Here is a 22694-nt window from a genome sequence, read left to right as displayed (position 1 = left end):
CTTCATTCTGTGATAAACTTTTCCCAAGCAGACCAGAGATGCACTCCACTTCACTTACAAATAGCACTCTTCCTGGTGAAGTCAACAGCCTGCGTCTGTCCCACAGCTAACAACAGGCACCAGCAAGGCAGTAACTCCTCGAGCACACCGAACAAGTTAGGTGTAGTAACAACTGTATGCCTTCACATGCTTTGTCTCCAACCCACACGTGAGTGTTCATGAAAATAATCTCTCCCTGCACACGCTCCCCAGAGGCACGTTGGTCTCTGCCCCAGCCACCATGTACCCTGTGTCAAAATACTGTCACGCTGGAGTTTCCACATGCATGAAACCATAATCCATAAAGAACAAAACATAAAACAAAACATCTTTGAGGTGACTGCTGTTGTCCTGCTAAAATTACCCTTATATTAATGTAAGGACTTACATTTCCTTAAGTTCCTTTTAGTTCTCTCTTGAAGTCGCCTTTAGGACAGGAGTGTATCCTCTGAGGCAGGTGGTAATGGCTGTTGGCACTACTGTTTGCTGGGACCACAGTCAGTGATTTGCTGTGACGGGGCCAGTTTTCCAAACCCCAGACAAGATCTAACCCACAGCACTGAAGCACATCTCAGTTTCTCCCCACTCCGATCTTTGCTCAGACAACACCTCCGTGTCTCTAACACAACCTTAGTAGCATAAGCCTCAGTTTTCTTGATGGGACAGTGGTGCCTTACACACAAAGCAAGCTTTGGGCAGAACTCTTCTCAGCTTCCTGCACAGATCTATTGCGCGAATGACTATTATATTCAATAATTATTATTATTGAAGGATGTGTTCAGCACACCGTAAGTCTCCTCTAGGCAAAAGGAGCCATCTTAGCACCGTTTTGCTTTTGCTTCCTGTGCTTCTTCCTTTACTATAAGCTTCTTTCCTGGAAGTGCCTGCTCAGATTTGCCACCAAACAAGAGGGCAATGGCAAAGGAACAAGCTGGTCTCAAGTCTGGACTGTCCTAATACTCAGTCTGCATAAGCTAATTCATCTCCACTCTCATCAAAGCCACGACACTAATTAATGGCTAGCCTACATTTAGTATTAGTATGGGAACTGAGACATCAAAGAAGGCATCAAAAGCACTCTGAGTTTGTACAGTCCCAGTGACCACAGCTAAAATATTATACATATGGCTAAATGTGGGTGGTTTTTTTTTGCAAAATAGATCTTGGATGAAGCATTGAGTGGAACAGGGATCAGCAGCAGGAGCAAAGATTCTGCATCTGGAGTTTGATTAAGTCAACTGGCAACCAAAAAACACATTCTAGATGTAACAAGTACCTCTACAGCCACAGCAACTTAAGCACACGCTTAAGTCCAAATCCTACATACTTTCACCATGACTGAATAAGGCTTTCAACATCAGTGTGATGCTGGCAGACTCACACAGCAGTATAAGTGGAAAAGCACAGTTGTTGAAGTTGCTACTATCTTGATCATGGATCAATAAGCCTAAAATGCATGCAAGATGTAAGCTTTCATGCTTTTCAGTCTATCTTCAGTTTTTAAAGATTCCAGTTAAGTTTTTGCAAGTAACAACGATAGGTAACCACTTAACCTATCATATCAATAAATCAGATGGGATTTTGCAGGCCCTGAGACCGCACCAATAAAATGGACAGGTACAACGCAGCAGACCACCAAGGGCACAGAATCAAGCCCAACAGAAATAGACAGCGGTCAAATCTGCGGTATTTCAGTAGCTGAAAACTCAGCTCTGTCAAACGGCCCTCTCTGAACATCACACTTGATGTTCAAAATGAAGCTGTTCTAACTCAAAAGTGGGTTGACTTTTTGTAACATAAATCTTTTGTTAATGTTCATATAAATCAAGTATAGCTGAACAGATTCTTAAAGGACATGAACAAAAATTAATTTGCCACATTAGCTTCAGGTTAACAAATTCTTCTGCTTGGAGACAGTCATACATTACTTAACGTACTTTAAGGTTCTTTGCAGCACATTGCTGTTCATAAGTTTTGAAAAGAAACCTGTTGTGGCCCGAACATTTGTGCTAAGCTCAGTAATTCTACTGGAAATATTAGCTAGGTCTTTAACACAATGCTTTTCTTCAATAATTACTCAACTATCCAAAAGAACTTAAACATATTTTTAAGATCTTCAAAAGCAGAATGTTTATGTTACATATGCTACATCTACATCATAAAAATTCCAAAATCCTCACCAGGTATATGAAGAAAGATACATTTTTAAATTACAACTGCATAATACACAGGATTTTGGCTGTGACACAAAAGCCTATACAGCTAAAGATTCTCCTCTTCCTTGCACTAGGACTTCCAAATGGTCAGAATCATGGAGTTCCTGTTTTAATAATTAATCTAATTTAAAAGACACAGTCCACTGTCACAACTCATCCCTTTCTCACTACCTCCAAAGAAGAAAATGAGTAGAAAACATGAGAAAAAATCCATTTCTTAAGCTACTACTACGATTTAATACCAGTTAAGAATACAGATTTTTTTATTCTTCCTACAATGCTTTCTCATATATTGATATTGTATTTGCTACAGCTCTATATAAAAGCATCAGTCATCTGGGGACAGAAGACCTTCTCTTCAACAGAAATAGAAAACATTTTACTGGAGTGTTTTCACTATTTTTTTTCCTCTGGTAGTCCACAAAGCAGGATATAATTCCTCTATGCCAATAGATAAAGACAGTACAGTTGAGATTTTCAATGTGAGACTTTCATTTCCCTAATCCTCAGATGAAATTTAGAAAGTTGTAATCTCAAAATCGAAAGGACAAGCAATTTAGTAATGTTCCATAAACCTGAAATGAATTGCAAAGCTCCCTAACTTGATGCTCAATACATTTTTATTTACTTCTCTTTCTGGTCATATGCCAGCTCCATAACAGAAGGAGTGTGGATGCGTATGGAAGAACCCAAAGAAAGTGTACTTACAGGTACCATATTCCACATAGATTTTTATTTTCTGTGTTAATCCTGGCATGCAAATTCCCAAAACACTTCTCGGTCAGCATATTATCATCTCCAAGTACTCAATATCCAATCTGCAGTGTTTGTAAAAGATGAGATACATTGAAAACAAAGTTTATTTCTCTCCATTAAAAATTTCCCTTCTTCAGACAATTAATTCTTTCAATGAAATCACGGAAACAATGAAGCAATATCAATTTAAGGAGCTCCTTATATAGCCTTAACAAAACTGAATATGAACAACTCAATTCAACATGTAACCTTTTTGCCAAATAAACATTTTCTCACTTGCAAGGGCAGAACATTCGCAATCAAACTGTGTGTCTTTCTCACAGTCTTACAAGGTTACATCTCTTCCTTCAGAGCAACTAATCCAAGAGAATAGTCTCTCATCGATGGAACAGACAAGACAGTGTAATTGTTGGTTCAAACAGAAAAAAGATCAACTTTACTTTGAGAAGTATTTAATGCTACCAGCCACAAACATATTTTTCCTCGCAGCTCAAGAATGTTGGAACTTCAAGCTATGCGTTGTAACCCTTTTCTTTATGTACAGCAACTCATTTTGTTAGAGCTGGTTTGTTTGTTAGGCACCAGAACCTCCAGAGAAGACTTCCAAACAAGCTATAGGCTTTCAACGACTAAAAACTTTGAAACATCCACACTGGCGAATCTACAGTAGTTAAAATAGCAAAATAAAAAGCCCACTGATAGTCATCACCTCAGTATCACTGAGGACTGTTAGCTCTCTGCGCTCATTAACATCGTCTTCTCATAGGCATCAGAAAGAACTGTAAGGGCATCAGAGGGAAATAAACGCACTCTGCAATACTGCTCATCTCCTTCTTGCTTCTGCTTCCAAGCCACTGAAAGTCCTTCAGGGGAAAAAAAAGACAAAATAAAGGAAGTCTTTACAAACGCCTGACATAAAAAATGTAGATGTTAACTCGCACACAAAAAAAAGGGGGGGGGGGGAAGCTTTTTAATTCATCATCACCTCACTTCAGAAAGAGCCAAATGCTGCTAAATTCAGTAACGATCACTCATTAGATTAGTTTTGCCAAGAGTCCACACACACACACACACACAAAGGCATGGATACAGACTCATTTCAAGTGCTGTCAGAAATAATTCAAAGTCCAAGACAGATAGTAAGAGGAAATGCCCTAGAATCTCCTAAGAAGTGTTGAAGGACCTCAACATTTTCAACTTTTGAAATTTAAAGAGATCCCTGTATTTTGACTTGTTAAATTCAAAGAATTTTGACTATTTCCAGAGGGAGGCATAGATACAGCAACAGCAATAAAAATATACAACAGACTCCTGAGGATCCAAGAAAGATCGTTATTTCTATAGCATTGTGATATTTATGGATAAAAAACAATATTTAAGTCTTCTCAAAACAGTTCAGAGTGTTCATCGGATCCATGAAAAAAAAATATATCACTTTTCGTACACAGTAACGAGTCCCTTGGTTTGTGGGAATCCTCAGAATTACACGGTTTCGTGCAAGATGCAATTCTGACCAACCTCACCAATTAAAACTAGGAAAAAAAAAAAAGTAAATGCAATTTGAATCTCTTCTCTATCATAGGTTGTGGTACGCTCTAACATACAGTGGATCACACTGAAATGTGACAGAAGAAGCACAAATGCACTATCGCTATCAGGTTGCCGGCTGAAAAAAAAAAAAAAAAGTTTTACTTTTTCCTGCACTTTTGCGAAAAAGTCAAAAGTAAGGTAAAATTGCTATTTCTTGCAAGCTGGCTCTTAGAATTTTTACCCTAAAAACCCTGACTCTGTTCTCCTTTAAAACAAAAGGAGTACAGATTTCCTAGATAGCTATCCCGATGTCCGGTACTTGCCAAGATTTACTAAATTTTCACCAACTTTCTTTTTGAAAACAAAAAAATAAAATAAAATAAAATAAAATAAAATAAAATAAAATAAAATAAAATAAAATAAAATAAAATAAAATAAAATAAAATAAAACAAAATAAAATAAAACAAAACAAAATAAGAGAAGATAGCTTTGTTGGCCCCTTGTTTTAAACTACTGTGTCATACAAAAAGCAGCCAAGAGGCCCCCATTATGGCAGGCTGGGCTGCACTTGCCTGCTGACACTGCTTGAGGGGCAGCAGCAGCAGCACAGCTGGAAAGCCCAACACAAGCAGCCAGCTCGCTGCCAGCCCGGAACCCAGTTTTTGAGTAAGATGAACCAGGATGCAGAAGGAAGTAGGAAGTAGGAAAAACTTCAAGGAAGAAAATAAAAAAAAAAGACAGAAATATGCATTTTTTTTCACATTGGAATGTTCTCTTCATTTCTTACATACCAACAACAAAAACCCACACAATAAAAATGAAAATATTGAGCGTTTTTCAGTAATTTATTACCCAGATACTCACGGAGCAATAGCTCGCTGTATATATAAAAAATAACCTAACCAAAACCATTTCAAATTAAAGGTACCCCAACGATAGCTTGGATGTATTTTATCCATAATTTACGTAAGTATGCCAAATCATTCAGAACTAAGTTAAATAAATAAATAACACCTTCAATGTGAAGTTAAAACACCAGAACTGTATGAAAGGCATAAAAAGCAGGGAGGATGGTGGAAGGTAGAAAGGGAAACCCAACATGTTTCAAATGGTGGTGTCTTCTGACTGATCGCTTTAATTGCCTCGCTTGTTGTTCTTTAATGACTCTAAGTTCTACTAAGGTAAATTAGGTCCACGTGGTTTGGCTTAATGTATTTTTCCTCCTCTTTTAAGTGACTGTGGCAAAGAATGCATATAATAATTTGTGTGTACATGCACACACTTGGTGTTACTGTGCTTCCTGTCTTCAGCTGAGATCCTTTAATAGGCTGATGATACGAGGAAAAGGGCTCCATGAGTTTTTCATTGAACAGGTAACATTAGGAGTTAGGACTACTCATACAGTAGGTTAAGAAAGTTTCTGGAGAAGAATATAAATTGTGCATACACTTCTAAAGAAAACAAGAAATTAATAAAAATAAAAGCATTCTGATGACACCTGGTGGCCACTTCACACAAGGAAGCAATTGCATTTCTCTTGAGAAAAGCAGTTCCACGAGAAATGTGTTACGTGTCTCTTTGGTAGGCACACCTACAGAACTGACAGATGACATTATCATCAATTAAAATACATACTCATTAGAATATATACATTTACACGTATGCACATATCGAATCAACATAGTACCAGTATTAATACACAGCGAGGCGCTCAATTTTAACTATTAGCTTATTACACAAAGACAAAGCCCATTTTTCTGTACAACGACACAGAAGTGCGCACACTGAAAGTATTCCAGCTCAATCCTGTAAGACATATGAAACCCAGACTTTCTTTTCAGTTTTGATTTTCCAGCTCAATTGCTTAAATAAGGCAGAGGGGGAGGGGGCCGAGGAGCAGCTGAAGTGGGGGGCTGTTTCTCATTTCGGTGTGTTCAGAAGGGCTCTGTGCTATAGACGCTGTCCCTAATCCCTGTCGCAAAGCATATGAAGCAGCTTCATTTCTTTGTATGACTGTATCTCTAACAAAGAGAAAGTAATATCCACCATTAGAAATTAGTATAAAAATATGATAGCGGTACACAGATCTCAGCCGCATAGGTTATAAACCTCTAACACACGGTGGAAAGGCTGCATGTCAAATTACACCTTTTCTCCTCAACAGTTTCTTATAATACATGCAAGCAATCACAATAGTTCTGCCAGCTCCTCTGCAACAGATAGGGTGATTTTTTCTCCGATAACCTTAGATGATTGTCACCAAGACTTAAACCATCCATAGCTGTGCGAAGCTTGGCTTCCTCTGTAATAACTGTTATTTGCTTTCAAGAGAACAAACCCTGCTTCAGCTGAAGTCATTGAACGCCTTTTAAAGCTACGTACTTCTGCCTCTGAAAAGTTCAAGAGTTTACCATTGAATTTCACTCTAATTTCCATCACTGACTGTGCCAACAGATGGAAGCAAATACAAGACAGCAGAGGGAGGCATACAGATGTTACGGTGGCGCTTGCAATATGAGATGATACAAAAACTAGTACTGACTGCTGCGGTGCCTGTGATGAGTCATGAGCTACTCTTAGGGCACAATATGGAGCCTCTTCCCTTCCCTGTCCCCAAGCCCTCTGCCACAGCTAACCACGGAGCTACAAAACGTGCCCTTCCTCCAGCCACGGAGAGAAGAGAAGCCGAAAGCCAACCAGCAAAACAGACTCCTGGTCAGCGGACGGAGAGAGAAGGCGATGGAGGCAGAAGCAGTGCTGCAGCGAAGCGCTCTGTGCACCCAGGAGAGCGGGGCCGGGAGATGTGAGAGCAACATCCACCTTGCACCGCAGCCTTGCAGAGAAACCAGCTACCAGGGGGATGGGAAGGAATTCAAGAGGAGTAGGGACAGCCCCTTGCTGACACCACCATCACCTGTAAGTCCCCAATTACCCCTTTGTACGAAGAATTCACATCACTGATACTTTTGGAACAAATACCATGAAGGTTTTAAATGCCACTCCTTATCAATAGTACCACTTTCCCCCATGTCTACTTGTGTCAATGCAACAAATTCTATGCCTACCCAAGTCAGTCCCTGAAATCTAGTTATCTTCCAGAATTAGCAATATACTTGAGCATGGGGATAGTTTTGGAATGATTCCTCTGAGGTTTGAAGTTAGGCACATGTGCCCAAGTGCATTCCCAAAGAAGAACTCACTGGCAATGAAAATTTTCATTCCTCCTTCCTCTAGGAATAGTACACACAGTACAGTCGCACTGGAGACCAGACCACTTCCTTGGTATCTACAAAAATTGTGCCGCTTCATTCTGTTATATCAAACAGCTGCACCTTGCTCACTAGTTTTCTATTACGTGGATATCTAGTGCAAAATCTCGGTATTTTAAGGGATATTACATAACAGCTACACAGGACTGCAGTGCGTCTCCTTCAGTTTATCACAAAATCGTACCTCCAGTCAGCACCCCGAACTATCAGACATCACTGAGAAACATCAGAAGTGGAGTCCAGGGAAAGCAGTGTTCTCCTCTGCCCAGGCCTAGAGGCAGCAGCTCCACCTAAAGCTGCAGCGCTCAGGGTAACATCTGTAGTGCTCCTTCTCTGCGGGGAGGAAAAACAGGTACCGGTGAGTTCAGTGACCGCAGCCATCGCCTCCCCCTCCCCACATCCCTTTTGGGCAAGCAGTCCGAACAGGAACAACAGCGTGGGGGACCTTTTCCAGACGAGGCTCCACGCATCGCACGCCAGCAGAGACACACGATTTTTCCCCATGAGAGGAGACCTTGGGGACTGCAACTTGTGTAAGTTGCCTTTGTATTTCCTCTATTCATCACTCTCTCTTGGGAATGCATTAGGAGAGTGTTATTGCTAAAAATACTACTAATTCCCTGAAAAGCACTGAGTTAAAATCAATCTTACAAACTTTCCTGAGATCAATAGGTTTTAATGAACAAAGAAAACATATTCTGTGGCGACAATGGGCACGCTCACGGAGACCAAGCTAGAATAAGAAATTACAGCTGTCCCAGCGTTTCCTTAGAGAAAAAATTGACATATTACTAAGTAGGCTATCACTCAGTTCAGACTGCACGAGGATCCGGAGGACCACAAGCTCACCCTTATGGGCTACCTGCATGATGATTTATAACAGCAGAGCGCAGCCAGGACACAAAGTCAGTTTTTCCGCACTGTAGACACGGCGGCATGTTGGCTCCACGCTCCCAGCTTACTAAGCAGTGGAGCTACACCAGCCCAAATTACAGACAGCGTTAATTTCTCCGACGGAGCAATACGGGCACAGAAAGCAGGCTGCAAGCCAGACAGGCTGCTTCCTCTAGCAAAGAGTACAGGCACAGTCTGTTTTGCTCTCAAGTGGTAAAAAGAATATTTAGTCCCATGTTTCAGTCATCAATAGCCATTTTCCTGGTATTCATTTTGTGACAACACTTTTAACAAGTGCTGGAGGAGTTCTTTTCCTAGCTGTAATAGTCAATGTAAAAAGAGGTAACAGTCTAAAATTAAAGCTTACAGAAAAGAAGAGCAAAAATATTGCTTATCTCTTTTTAAGTGAAACCTTCTATTAAGCGTTCTGTTCCATTTTGTGTTTTCTAGAACACTCGAGCATTACATCCTGTTTCTCCCAAGCACCATGATTCAGATTTTCACTTTCCGGTAAATTCCATAAATATTTGATAATCAAATACAACTTCTGTTCTGTCAGCTCTGCAGCCTTCCCCACTCTAAAGCCGCATATCCTTTCACTTTTTAGGTGAAGCAGGAAAGGAATTCACTTCCAACAGTTGCCCTGTAATTCTATTTTATAAATAAAAATATCACTTTGTAGCACACGCACCATTTTTCAGGACTCTAATATATGATATTATTGCTATAAAGTAAGCGATACAGAAGGTTTTACTTGTTAAACCTCTGTAACAGCAGGACAAATCGCAGCAATATAAATATGCAAAGGTTCTAATTAAAACAACCGTTATACTTTTTTCATCAAACCCTTTTTGCATTGTTGTGCTAAGGAAATCTACGAGTTCTTAGAGGCACACACAGAGGAAAAATAAATAAATATTCCTTCAATGGCTACAAATTCGTCACAAAATCCACCCCCAAAAAGCCTACACTTGGACTGTAGGCTGCTTAGTAGACATCCTAGTGCCTCACTATCTGTTTGAAATACCGAGAATACCCACAAACTTCTAAATCCAGCTGAAGTCACTGGGAATAGGGCATTTGAAAGTCAAGATATTCCTTTAGATGCTTAAAAAGGATTCAGAAAGTAATGCCAGGTAACAAGATTTCATTATTTTATCTCCCATCTTTGTTATTTACAATGCAACAAAGCGACGTAAAAACATTTTTTTCATAATTAGTGTTTTTATTTAGAAAACTCAACAGTTAGGAACAAAATATTATCTTATATTAGACAATTTTCAATAACTTTCAGATTTCTAATGTGCCCAATTATAAAAGAAAAAGGACTACAGAATAAAGGTAGCAAATGCACAAATTCAATGCTGTTAAAAGGCAGACACATGAAATCCCATGTATCTTGTGCCATTTGTAAAAAGGTTGTTTTATTATCAGTGTAACTAATCACAATGAAGCCATCTCTTACAACCAAAGACATTATAATGAATTTTCTTTACAGCTACAGAGAAATGGGATTTGCTGTTCCATATCAAACTAGAACAGGCTGTATAAATTCTTCTTCATATTTACTGTTAAATGTAATTTTTATCTATAAAATCAGCCATGAAATATTAAAAACTGAAACAACAGAATTTATATCCTTTACTTAATTTAGTTTAAACGGTCTATTCACTAAAGAGAGGGAAAAAAGGTTACATATGTATTATAGCGCGCCCTCCCCTCTCCCCCTCTAAGCGTTTCCATTATAAACCCCCCAGATTTTGGAATTTACGGTCGGGCTGTAAAAATTCACTTCATACTCAGAGTCGGCACGCTTTCACAATTTTTTTACAAAATAAATACGGAGGAAGACAGGAGAGGGCCGCAAGGGAAAAAGAAAAGCAACCGGACGGGAAACTTGATGGCCTAGCCGCCCAGACGCCTGGGTGAGGGCCACGCGGCCTCCCTGGTGGCCTGCACACCTCCAGCGGTGAAACTGCCCTGGAGGAATGGGCAAAGGACGGCTCTGGGCTCCCTCAGAGGGTTGGGGAGCCAGGCATCGCCCCGGGGAGGTGAAGCAGGGACCCTCGGTGCACCTCTGCCTGGGAACAGGAACACGGAGGCTGCCAGAAAGCGTCAGAAGTTCATGCGAGCTGAAGGGCTAAAGGGTATAAACAAGGGTTTATTTCATATAGAAATACATCTATAAATATAGAAAACAACTTATACATAAGCAGGTCCATTCCAAAACGAAGCACGAAGTAAGTCAACAAGAGACAAACAACCATGGCCTTAAGGTTTATGCTGCAACCTAGACCATTTCCAACTACCAAAATCTTATTTTCAGCCTGGAGCACAGCACAAAGCACAAAAACAAGTTGTACCTCAGCTCTCAGGGTTGCCATTTTGCCAGGAAGCACAGCCCTGCCTCGGTTCTCACAGGCAGAAAGATACTACTGCCTACACACACCCCCGCCACACACTCAACAAAGATGCATGAGAAGAAAGAACCACAAAGTAAGAATGTTAAGGATCTACCAGACACTGATACCATAATTGTTCCAGTGCTATAATTTCATTTGTAATATAGATGAATAGCGAGGAGCAGAAGAAAGACTCAGAAAGTTGCTGGGCCATGACAAACGTATCCTTGAAGAAAAAAAAACACAATCAACAGCAAAGGCGTGGAGTGTAAAATCAGTTACCTGTTTATGAAATTTACAACAGATGACCAAAAGGAAAAAGATGATGGAAAAAGGAAGGTCGAACCAGACAGCATGGATGTTCCAAGGGTTAGAGTTGTTCTACGGAACAAAAATCTGCACTTGATTTCCAAAATTCAACAGTCCAAAATTATTTAAGACTGTGTCCACACCAGGGATGTCAGGCACAACTAACTGAACTGCTCAACACCAAGCTTTAAAATGTCTGGATCACAAGTGTGATCTGCAATGCTGAGTTAGGTACTTGAATAAAATATACAGGGAGAAGAGAAGAGAAAAATAAAAAGAAAAACAAACAACAACAACAACAACAAATGAACTCACATGGGACAGCCTCCTCCAGTGAGAAGAAAAGACAGCAAGAGAGTGAGCACGAGTCCTGAACCTAGGAAAGCCAAGCTGCTGGGTCAAGCAACCTGGGCAAAAAGAAGATGGCATTGACTCCATGGAGCTTCTACCACACTCTTTACCTTTCACACATCAGGAAAGCCTTGGTCCTGCACTTGTACCATGCCGGCTGACAGAAACATCCTGGCATCATGAAGCAAGCACCTAACCAAAGCCTCCTCCAAGCCAAATGGAGCTGCTCAATAATGACATGTCCCCTGCTTCTGAAACCAGAGCAGAGCTCCAAGTGTGCACATCTCATGCACAGGTTATTAAGTTTTCATGATGATTCACTAAAAACCACATTCTCTCTAAGAGTATATTTATTTTTTATGTTAAAAAGCATTTAGACACTAAGAGTATTTCTTTTAGAATTCATTATATTTATTTATTCTTAGAATTTATAGAAAAAATGTATTCATTACAAAAAAGATATTGACCAAATACGAGCAAACACATTGTAGTTGCTCTCCCCTTCAGCTGTTTTTAGTAGAAAGACATTGAAAGTGCATTAGGAGCACTCTGTAGAACTATCTAAACAAATAAATATCTAAACAAATATTTAAAACAAAGACCTCAACAATATGCCATTTAGTAATAAAGCACACTTTACGAAGCACTGGAATTTGGGGGACTATTAGTCTTGAAAATGCCTTTAAATTACCCTTATTTGGAATGACTGGCATGACTGCATTATGTATACATTTTTACATTGCTTTATCCAGCTGACTAAATTGTTAAAAATAAACGGGACTGAGCAGTTTGACCTTCAGTGACTTCTACGTGTATTCTCAAAATTAACACAAGCACTGAATGCTACTAATCTTGAACTTCTCACAACTGATCAAAGGATACAGCCCTGTAACTCACTACAATCTAAAATGGTAGTGCTGAAGTGCGTTTTCAGAAAAGTGGTTTATAGCTCTAGATTTAAAATGCAAAGTTTCCATTATATTTAATAATTAAAATGCATGCTGTGTTATGGTTACATTTGGTGACTGGATTAGTAGTACCCCAACTGAGTTAAACAATGCCTTTTTCCTATTAGAGTTCGTATTACCATATCAGCTATTTGTTTAAGAAAAGGAAGAAAAAAAGCACAGCACGGAAGAAGGAATAAAAAAGAAATATGAATATCAAACATACTGAAAGACGGTGAGGACCAAGACAGTGAGAAGACCTGGTATCAGCAAAATCTATGCTAGCTGAAAGTGGAGAAGCTGAAATGTCTATGCATTTAAAGCATGAAAACTTTTTTTTTAAGAGAAAACATTTGTCATTGAGGGTTCTTGTTCAAAGTAAATGGTTTAAATCTCAGTCTGTTTTCCCGGATTCAGTCTCCACAAATTTAGGGAATACAGACATCACTGTCAAAGAGCGGACTCTCTCAGGCTGTCAACTTCTTAATCAGGGTCTGACTTCACTGGAAAGTGTGAAATTATGTAATTATTTATGCGTGGCAGTTCTGATGGTTTAGACAATTCCAGCACTCTGAACATCTTCTTTTATAAATCAAAATCCCTACTGCAATCTTATTTCAGGGAGAATACCATTCTTTCTTTCTGTGCTTTCTAGGTGGTTTATTCAAATAAAATTTAAATACTTACGTGGTGTATTTCTCCTCTCCCAAAACAGATAAAATCAACTTTTGAAATATAACTTACAAGGATGAAAATTAATTTAAAAAACAAAATCAGGGTGAAACTATGGCTACATGAACTGAAATTTTCTCAGCACCGTCAGTTAGATCAGACGTTATCCAAAGCTCTGTAATTACAAGTCTAATGACCTTTGAAAACTTATAACAAATGTATAAATACACTGACCCCACACACAGACACATTCCTTACATATCTGCACTTCCATACAACATTTAACCATAAATTTCAGAGATTAACTTTTTATTATTATTATTATTTCAAGTATATTTTTAATTATCTTGGATCAATAGCAGGTTTAAAGAAAGGCTCGTGTGCCTGAAAGCTTGCCTACCTCTCTCCATCTCTAGTAGCTGGTCTAAGGTACTACCTCTACTTGCATACCTTCTACGAAATTTCCCCGGTAGGGTACCCCTTGGCACAGGGCATACACCCTTAACATACAAAATAGAAAATTCCCCATTCTCTGACCAAAGAAGTCTCTGTTCAGTGCTGTACCTCAGAATACACTGTGCCAATACCAGCAGCATCTAAAATCATAACGAAGGTAATAAGGAAACAAGAGAAGGCATCCCTCCAAGTCAGCCTCCACCTGCAAAGCTCAGCATGTTTTTCACACGGAAGTGGAAATTGAGTAGCCTGAACAGAGCTGGCAAAATGCATTCTCAGGTGTTTTCTTGTCCTCTCCAACCAGCTGTCTATCATACCTAATAATCTTGTGCCCAAGGGGGATTCCTGGGTTGCAAGACAAGGAGCTTCTTTCATCCTATCAGACGTCTGCTGCGGAGCTACAGAAGGGATACCTCCAAAGTCGGACCTACGCTCCCTTCTCTTCAGTCTCTTCCTCTCCTTCCTTCCTCCCTCCCTCGTTTTGCCATCCCTATTGCAAACTCCCTGGGTGACAAAAAGAAAATCAGACAGGGAACAAAGCCTACACACAACCCTCTGCAGGTATCATCAGAGACACACACAAAGAAGTCCATGAAAATAGTTGTCAAGAGGTTTCAAGCTACCTAGATTTAGAATGGCTCTCAAACTCAGGAGTCTGTAGCTTTGACAACTGAAGTCTAATCACAAGCAACAACAACAAGAAAGAGATGTTTTTTCTTATGGCATATCCCTGCGAAGCTCCTGGTACCGGCAAGGAACAACACCGTATTACAAAACTTCTGCTCTAAAACTGAGCTCTGGGGTTTTTTGGTTAATATTTAGACCAATAAAAAAGTACAATTTTATTTCTTTGTTTTTATATGCACAAATTATGAGACGGAGGGCTTGTGTCAGGTTCTGATTTTGATCATTTTGACGCAAATTGAAAAAATTCTGTTAAACTAAATGGAGATACTCCGATTTATATTCAGGTAAATGACATCAAATTCTAGTCCCAGGTTTTCTTTCCTTCCTGATTAAATTACATTAATGTACACTCAAAACAAAGCAACTACTGCTAGTCCTACTGTTTTCTTGAGCAGAATAGCTTAACCATTAACAACAGATCACACGCACCTATACATTAAGTCATCAGGGCTCTTCCATACTTCTGCTGTTTTTCTGAAGCCTTGCCAACAGCGACCAGCATTACAGTGCGTGGGCACCAACAGCCTAAACATGGGACATACCTGAAGCTGCTTCCTGCAAGGAAAGGACCTACAGGCCACTGTTTTTCCCTAAAATACTTTGTAATAACCTGATACCCAAATGAGATATCAAAGAAAAAAACACCCACAGCACTCTGTTCTTACACAGAATGCAGCAGAAAAAGGCCCAAATACTAAATATTGCATCTTCTCATTGTTAAAGGGTTTGACATGGTATTTATCGCTATATTACCCCTAATTAGCGGTTTAAGCTTGTTAACAAGAAGAGTTCTTTTCATTTAAGATAAACAGGAATTATCTTCCCATTGAATAGGTAAAACTTGTAAATAGGACAGCTCATAAATTCTAAGATGAGAGTAACTAGGAAACTATTCATTAAGGCTTGTGTTATAAATTCAAAACATGAAGCATAACACGCTTAAAGAAGAAGGTTTTATTTTTAAAAGCATTCATTAGGCTCTCATCTCCAAGTCTCAGACTTGTAAATAATTTAAAGTGAAAATTTGAACAACGGGAAGAAAAAAAAAACAAATGCAATTCAAATCATTCCATTGTTATACCAAGAAAACTGAAAACAATAGAAAATAAGTAGGCAAATTTTGAAGAAAACATCCATAAAACATTTCTACAGAGTGTATCTTTGAACTTAGATATTATGCCACCACTGGATCCAATCAAAAAAAAACTTGGCTTTGCCTTAAACAATCAGGTTGTGCCTAATAAAGGATACGTATGCTAAACTAGTAATTTTGAGTATTCAGTTCACTTTATTCTGCTGCTGCCAAACAAACAAAAAAGCTGCAGCTTATGGATGCTTTTAGATTTTTCATTGTTCCCTTTTGACTTTTCAGACACGTATATCCTATTAATAATTTAAATGACATAAGGTGAGAACCCCCTTCCCTGTAAAGAGTAAGATATATCCAGATTTGCCTCACATGGGGAGCATGAAAAGGAAGAGCCTTTTACTCCGCCGGCATTGAAAGCTGGCAGCGAAGACAGATGTAACAAACCTAACGAAACAAAACACAAGGATCAGTGCTGTCCTTCCCGCATATCCAGCGTCCCAAACCCAGCGTCAACACATCCCTGCAGAAGGCGTGCTACGCAGCAAGGAACTAGGAGTGAGCGATTTTTTTTCCTTTATTGAATTTCTAGGAGTTGGCTATCCTTTTCCCGAGTACTTGGAACAATCCAACTGAAATGTAACACACGCCTTCACTTAAAGATCCGATGTAAGAGAAGCATGCAACAGGCAGTCCCTTCTCCTCATTAGCAGGCCAAGGGACTGAAAACTGTAAGTGTTGCAGAAGTGTTGTGGAAATCCACACCACGCTTCCCAGGGAGAACGATGCACGCGTACGCTGTGCATCACACCAGTCAGTACTTCCAGAAGCGCCGAGCTTACTGCGCGCAGCACGTGCTGTGCACCGGCACCAGTAAATCTGAGGCTTGCAAGGCACGTAGGACTCGCTGTGCAGGCGCAGAGCGCAAGCAGTAAAGCCGGTAGGGCGCGAGTTACTCGGCTGAAGCACGCAGATGTTACTGCCAGTGTGCTGGAAGCACCCAGCGTGCCCGGGGGGAGCTGAGGCGCCAGGCAGCACGTGAGCAGCGACTGCGATGCCTCCTCGCTGGAGCAGGACCAGCTAGCTCACCCCGCTCATGCTTTTCCTCAGGCACAGAAGGCACCTTACAGGACGGTGCAGCGAGTGTCCTCCTGCCACGGCACATCTTAAAGCCAGCTCCGGGTGGAGTACCTCGTGTTTCACCAAACATCTTCTGCTAACTTACCAAAAGCAAACGAGCCCCATCACTAAAACCTGCACAGGATGGAAACGGGCAGGCTTCCAGAGAAGGCCCAAACGTAGAAACCTGTCTGGTATAGTAAAAGTAGACAGCCATGCAGGAGCTTTTAAGGCAATCCAAACGGTACGCAAACTGTTCCTTTGTTTTAATCAGGGTTCTTCTGAAGACCTCCATGCTTTCAACCTTCTTGCTTAAATGTTTCCCACAAAGTTTTTATCACACATTACTGTACAGATTCCCAAACAAACAAACAAAAAAATCACATGAAACAATTACTTACATATAAATTGACGACTTTGTGTTACTATTTGAAGAATCATAGAATGGGTTGGATCATTGAAATTAATTTTAACATTCATACATCTTTGTACCTGTATTTTGAGAGAGACTTTTGAGACGCCAAAAACTTGGCTAAGCAGAGCAAGGAAGTTTCTTTTTAACTACAATGAAACAAAGAAATACCAGACAGGAAAGCATCTATAAGCATGTTTGTAGCAAAATGATGTAGTAATCTACAGAGGTGTATACACCTGGATCTAGACACTGAAATACTGCACACCTTAACAGCTCTGCGTACTTCCTCCACGTCTATTACAAGTGCCACGCACACATAACTTAAGTCTCTTCTCCTGTGAAGACAGGCTGAGGGAGCTGGGGCTGTTCAGCCAGGAGAGGAGAAGGCTCCAGGCAGGCCTTGTAGTGGCCTTCCTGTACCTACAGGACAGCTGGGGAGGGACTCTGTGTCAGGGGGTGTGGGGATAGGACAAGGGGGAATGGCTTTAAACCGGAAGAGGGTAGGTTTAGATTAGACATTAGGAAGAAGTTCTTTATTATGAGAGTGGTGAGGCACTGGCACAGGCTGCCCAGAGAAGCTGTGGATGCCCCATCCCTGGAGGTGCTCAAGGCCAGGCTGGATGGGCCTTGGCCAACCTGATCTGGTGGGAGGTGTCCCTGCCCATGGCAGGGGGTTGGAACTGAGTGGGCTTTAAATTCCCAAAACATTCTACAATTTTTAGACTTCAAAAGGCATAGGTAATTAGAATCTCTGCTTGTACTGCTAAGGACTGAAGAAGACCAAGAGCATTTGGAACCTCCCAGCCCAGTTAAACATAACCCAGGAAGCGGTCACCCAGCTGTAGGACAACAAAATTAAGTTGGCAATTAACAGCTCTGTTAATGCAGCACTGGAAGGCAGTCCTGAGCCTTACAAACAAGCACTTCACTTTTGGAACATCACTGCCTGTTCCAAATGGTGCTGGGGTTCTCTCTTTGTGAAGGAGTGCATAGGTTCGCTAGCTCTTGCTGTAATTTTCTTTCTGTAAAGCAAAATACTCTTTTGGAGTTTCTCTAGAAATTGCAAGGACAACATTTTTATATTTTTTGCTTCTTCACTGGTTTTATACATACACGTTAACAAATCTATTGAACTTTTGTTTTAGCAGAGACCAATATGACAAAAATTAAAAAAAATAAATAAATACCTAGTTTAGAAGAAAAATAGGCACAGGTGTTTTTCCTTTAAACTTTTATAAACTTCTTTTTAGTGCTGTTCAGTGCAAAGGCAACAGACCAGAGACCAAACCACTGTGGCGTTACCGGAAAGGTGTCCCGTTAATCCGACACCCTGGGCCAGGCAGCACGCCCGAGGTGAGAGGGAGGCGCTAGCCGGCAGCTCCGCACGGAGGCCAGGCACCCAGCGCTTCGGCTCTGCCCAGAGCGCTCAGCACCGGCCCGAGCACTGCTGCGGATGCACCGGGAGCGACAGAGCGACTGCGTGACACAGCACCCGAAGTCCTGGCTCAAGAAAACTCGAGAGAAGAGCAAGGTCTCAAGGAGACCAAACAGGACCGGCGCCAACCCAAGGGCGCACCTGGCCTGTGCTGGGAAGCCCCGCCGTGCGTGGGAATGAGGGAGGTGATTTGCAGGGTGTAATCATCAGGCTGGATGCGTTTGCATGGCGTTTTGATGCAAATTTTGGAGGGGGGGCAATCTCCCTCTCATTTCCCTAACAGAGAAGGGTTCTCATGATCATGACTAAACTTTAGCAAAAACCTTGTACATCTGCCCTTGGGTCCCGTTTCCTCCTTGGTCACAGGACCTCCCGGCTCACTTGGAGCTTTACGAGGCCGCCTCCCGTGCAGCCCTACTCCTAATTCACTCTCTCAAAGACATCCAGGGTTAATCCCGCACCTTTAATTAACACTGAATGCAGCTTGTGAGGTGTGCTGTTCAGTTCCTATGCGTTTCCGTGTTCACTACGAATGGCCATCCTTTGTTCTGCTCATTTCACACCGTTTTTGGGAGCTGGACTTCCAAGTCTATGCTGCTGGCGTGGCGCTGGGTGCAGCTGCACCTTACACAGCGCAGTACCGGGCTGCTTCAGAGCCACCGAGGCTGAAGCAAAACAAAACCTTCAGGGGGTAGAAAAACTGGCTGGCTGCTGATCACTAACTTGCCCGAAGTGAAAGTACCACGTCGGTTTAACTCCTCAGATAATACAAGGCACAGAAGAGAGATTCCTATGGCTCATAGCTAGTTTTGTGGACAACTGAACAGCTGCTCTTACTAACATTAAATATATATATATGTATACACACACGTCACTGAAAGAACTGCAGCCACTACAGTTTGTAGAATCAGGTCGTCATGTCTCCCTCTCCGTTTTTGGTGCTGTGCTCATTACAAACGAATAACCTATACTCCAGTAGGAGCAACCTAAAAAGTGAATGCAGTAATTTTAACACACACCATGATGCGGCATTCACTGGAATGAACGACTAGGCCAGACACATCTTTAACCAACGTTTTTATTTGAGTGATGGATCACCCAGTGCAACCTTTTTGTTTCCCCAAGGACGAGAACATTTACGTTCTAAGCCACGTTAGGAAATTCAAACGTAGGAGCCACTCACCAATTCCAGTTCAACCACATTTCATATACCAGTTCGTCCATACATTTCATCTCATGCACAAAAACACAAGCCTGTTGATATTTAAAAAGATCAAAAAACAACTAGGCAAAGCAGTTATGGTTGTTTGTTTTTTTTTTTCTAATGGTGTACGCACTAATGCAAAAAAGCTGCTCTTCAGCACAGAATGTTTTAATGGAGCATTGTGACTGAAATCTGTTTCGCACACATTATGTCTCCAAGTATTTTTCCACAAAAGAGCTTAGGCTTTAGGAAACTTTTACAACTGAAAACTTCCATGCAAATAAATTAGAAATTATTGATGCCATTAATATACAGTATTTCCTACAGAAGAATGATATTAAAGGATTAGCTCAATGTTTTTAACTCAGGTCATTTGAATTACATTACCCAAAATGCTAATAAAACTGACATGTTTGAACATACAGAAAAAGTCACAGTCCATCATCAGGCTGTCACGTCAGTGCATTTGACTTTTTTTTTTTTTAATGTATGGATTATACAATTACTGCCAGGCTCCATATTTTATATATAAAAGCTACAATCTGATTATATGTCCGTGTTGAAATAATTTATGAAATAAGGGTGGAAAGACTGTAATGTTACCTCTGTGATGAATGTAACTTGCTGTGAATACTCTAAGAGATTGCAGGAGAGACCAAACTGAAGCCTGTAATTGTCTTCATCTTTCATGAAGAGGTGTGACCTGGGAAAAATATAGATCCCGGCATCCAAAGCTCCAGCCTCCTGCAAACATCTTGATTACTCAAGTTCTGATATAGGACTGGAAAAAGACAATTTATAGTCTTCACAGGCTACACCTTTAGATTAATACGGAAAGAATCACAGCAAATTACATCCGTTGTTTAAATTATACATTTGTCTGTTATTGTTTCGCACCATCAGCAAATCACTGCCACCACGACTACCCTTTCAGTTTTGGATTCCTGCTTTTTATTACTCCCTAGGTGTCACCATCATGCTCAGTATGGTGCAGATGAACAAAAACACATGAAAAACTCAAGGTCTTGCTAGTCTACATCAAGGTAACTACAAAAAAAGAAGAGGGAACAAGAGGCAACAATTCTTGACAAGCAGTCAAGAATTAAAACAGTAACTATACGAAGCCTTCCCTCTTTTTATCTTCTCAGGAAGAGTGGTTAGGCATTGGAACGGGTTACACAGGGAAGCGGTGGGGTCACCGTCCCTGGGGGTGTTCAAGGAAAGGTTGGGCCTGGTGCTTAGGGACATGGTTTAGTGGGTGACATTGGTGGTAGGGTGATGGTCAGACCTGATGATCTTAGAGGTCTCTTCCAACCTTAGTGATTCTATGAACTCTGAGATCACCAACAGATACAGCCCAGGGATCACAAATTAAACGTGCACATCATTTTTCAGATTGTGGAGTTAATTAAGGAGGGTAACATGAGCACTGGGGTTCTCAGGCCATACAAGTTATCCGAAGGAGCAACAGTAAGCCTATCACCCCCGATCGAATTAACCACAGCCACAACCTATCCCCCGACGGCCACCTGCACGCCAGCTCTGACTCGGCGACCGGTGCAGCTTTTCACCCGGAGATGAGGGCCCTTTAGGAAAGGCACTCGGGAATCCCCAGGGCGCGTATACAAACCCCCTCGCCTCGGCCCAACCCCGCCGGCCCCCTGCAAGGCCGCCGCCGCCCTGCACACCACAAACACCCGCCTACAGCCGCGGGAGGCGGCCGCGCCCCAGGGACCAACGTGCTGGGGGTCTGTAGCGGATCGAGGGGGGCAAACACCGCTAAAAAGCCACTTTTTAGCACCAAAAAACCCTCCCGGGGCCCCCTGCCCTCACGGGAGCCGCCGCCGCGCCTGCGCAGAGCCGCGCCCCGCCCCGCCGGCGGGCACGCGCACGCCTAACGGCCGCCGCGCGGCGGTTGGGGGCCGCGGGCCGGTAACCGCCGCCGCGCGCCGCAGGGCGCCCGCCGATGACGTCAGCGCCCCCTTCCCTCTCCCTCAATTCTTCCCCCCCACCACTCCCACTCAGGCGCATGCGCACCACAGCGCTGGGAGGGGGGCGCGCACCCCGCTGGGGGCTCTCGGCGCCGCTCCCCCCGCCCGCGGCCGCAGCGCCAAGGAAGAGCCCAAGCCCCGGCGGCCAATGGGCGCGCGGGACGCTCGCCCCGCCCTCCGCGCCGCGGCCAATCGGCGAGCAGCGGGGGAGGGCCGCGCGACGCGATTGGCTCCGCCGAGCGGCGCTGGCCTCCCGCCCACCGCGCCCAAAAAAACGACGGCAGCGCAGAGGCCCAAAAAGCCCGGGGGAAGGCGCCGGGCCGCGCGCGGCCCAACCGCCGCCCCGCCGCCCCGCGCGTCCCGGGGCCGCCTCCGGGGCCGGGCCGCCGGGCGGGGGGGACGAGGCAGCCGCGTGCCGGCCGGGCGCGCTTACCGGCGGGGGGGAGCCGTCCGCCTCCGCGTGTGGCGAGCTTGGTCACCAGTGGCGCGCCGTAGATTCGCCGCCTTGCGTCACGCCGCAGGGAGGGAGGGGGAGGGAGGGGGAGAGGCCCCGCTCACGTGACGCGGCGCGAGGGGCGTCGCGTGGCGCGGCGGGCGCGAGGGGCTGCGCCCAACGGCCGCGCCCAACGGCCGCCGCGCGGGGAGGGGAGGGGGCGCCGCCGCCATTTTGTGACCCCCGCCCGGACAGGTGCTGGGTAGCCGCCCTGCGCCATGGTGCCCCGTGGGAGGCGTGCGTTTAAAAAGTCTCCCGAGGAACTGGTCACGCTGCTTTTGATTTTTTTTAGGGGATGCAGTTTGGAAAGGAAATGGTTGAATAAAGAGGTCTTGGGAAGCAATCTGTAAAACATCTTAGGTTTTGTGACCTGGTGAAGAAAGCATAGTGCTAAAACACTTCGCAATGTTTCACAATACTT

General features: G+C 42.7%; 1 protein-coding gene across 5 annotated transcripts in view; it reads right to left on the bottom strand.

Annotated features, from left to right (window-relative positions):
- The window catches only part of ZNF407 (zinc finger protein 407), a 340105-nt gene extending 317779 nt beyond the window's left edge, over nucleotides 1–22326 (bottom strand). For 3 of the 5 annotated variants that reach the window (XM_083821922.1, XM_083821925.1, XM_083821926.1), the window contains exons 1-4: nucleotides 22214–22326; nucleotides 7996–8144; nucleotides 3721–3874; nucleotides 2964–3073 (exon numbers count right to left, since the gene is read on the bottom strand). In XM_083821922.1, coding sequence (XP_083678048.1) covers nucleotides 2964–3012 — 49 coding nt within the window. In that variant the 5' untranslated portion in view covers nucleotides 3013–3073; nucleotides 3721–3874; nucleotides 7996–8144; nucleotides 22214–22326. The remainder of the gene's footprint in view (nucleotides 1–2963; nucleotides 3074–3720; nucleotides 3875–7995; nucleotides 8145–22213) is intronic. The other 2 variants (XM_083821923.1, XM_083821924.1) reach the window with 2 other exon arrangements.
- Between the last annotated feature and the right edge of the window lie 368 nt (nucleotides 22327–22694).

This window comes from Anser anser, assembly GCF_964211835.1.
Source record: "Anser anser genome assembly, chromosome: 2".
NCBI classification, from domain to species: Eukaryota; Metazoa; Chordata; class Aves; order Anseriformes; family Anatidae; genus Anser; species Anser anser.
This window is presented reverse-complemented; position numbering and strand designations above follow the sequence as displayed.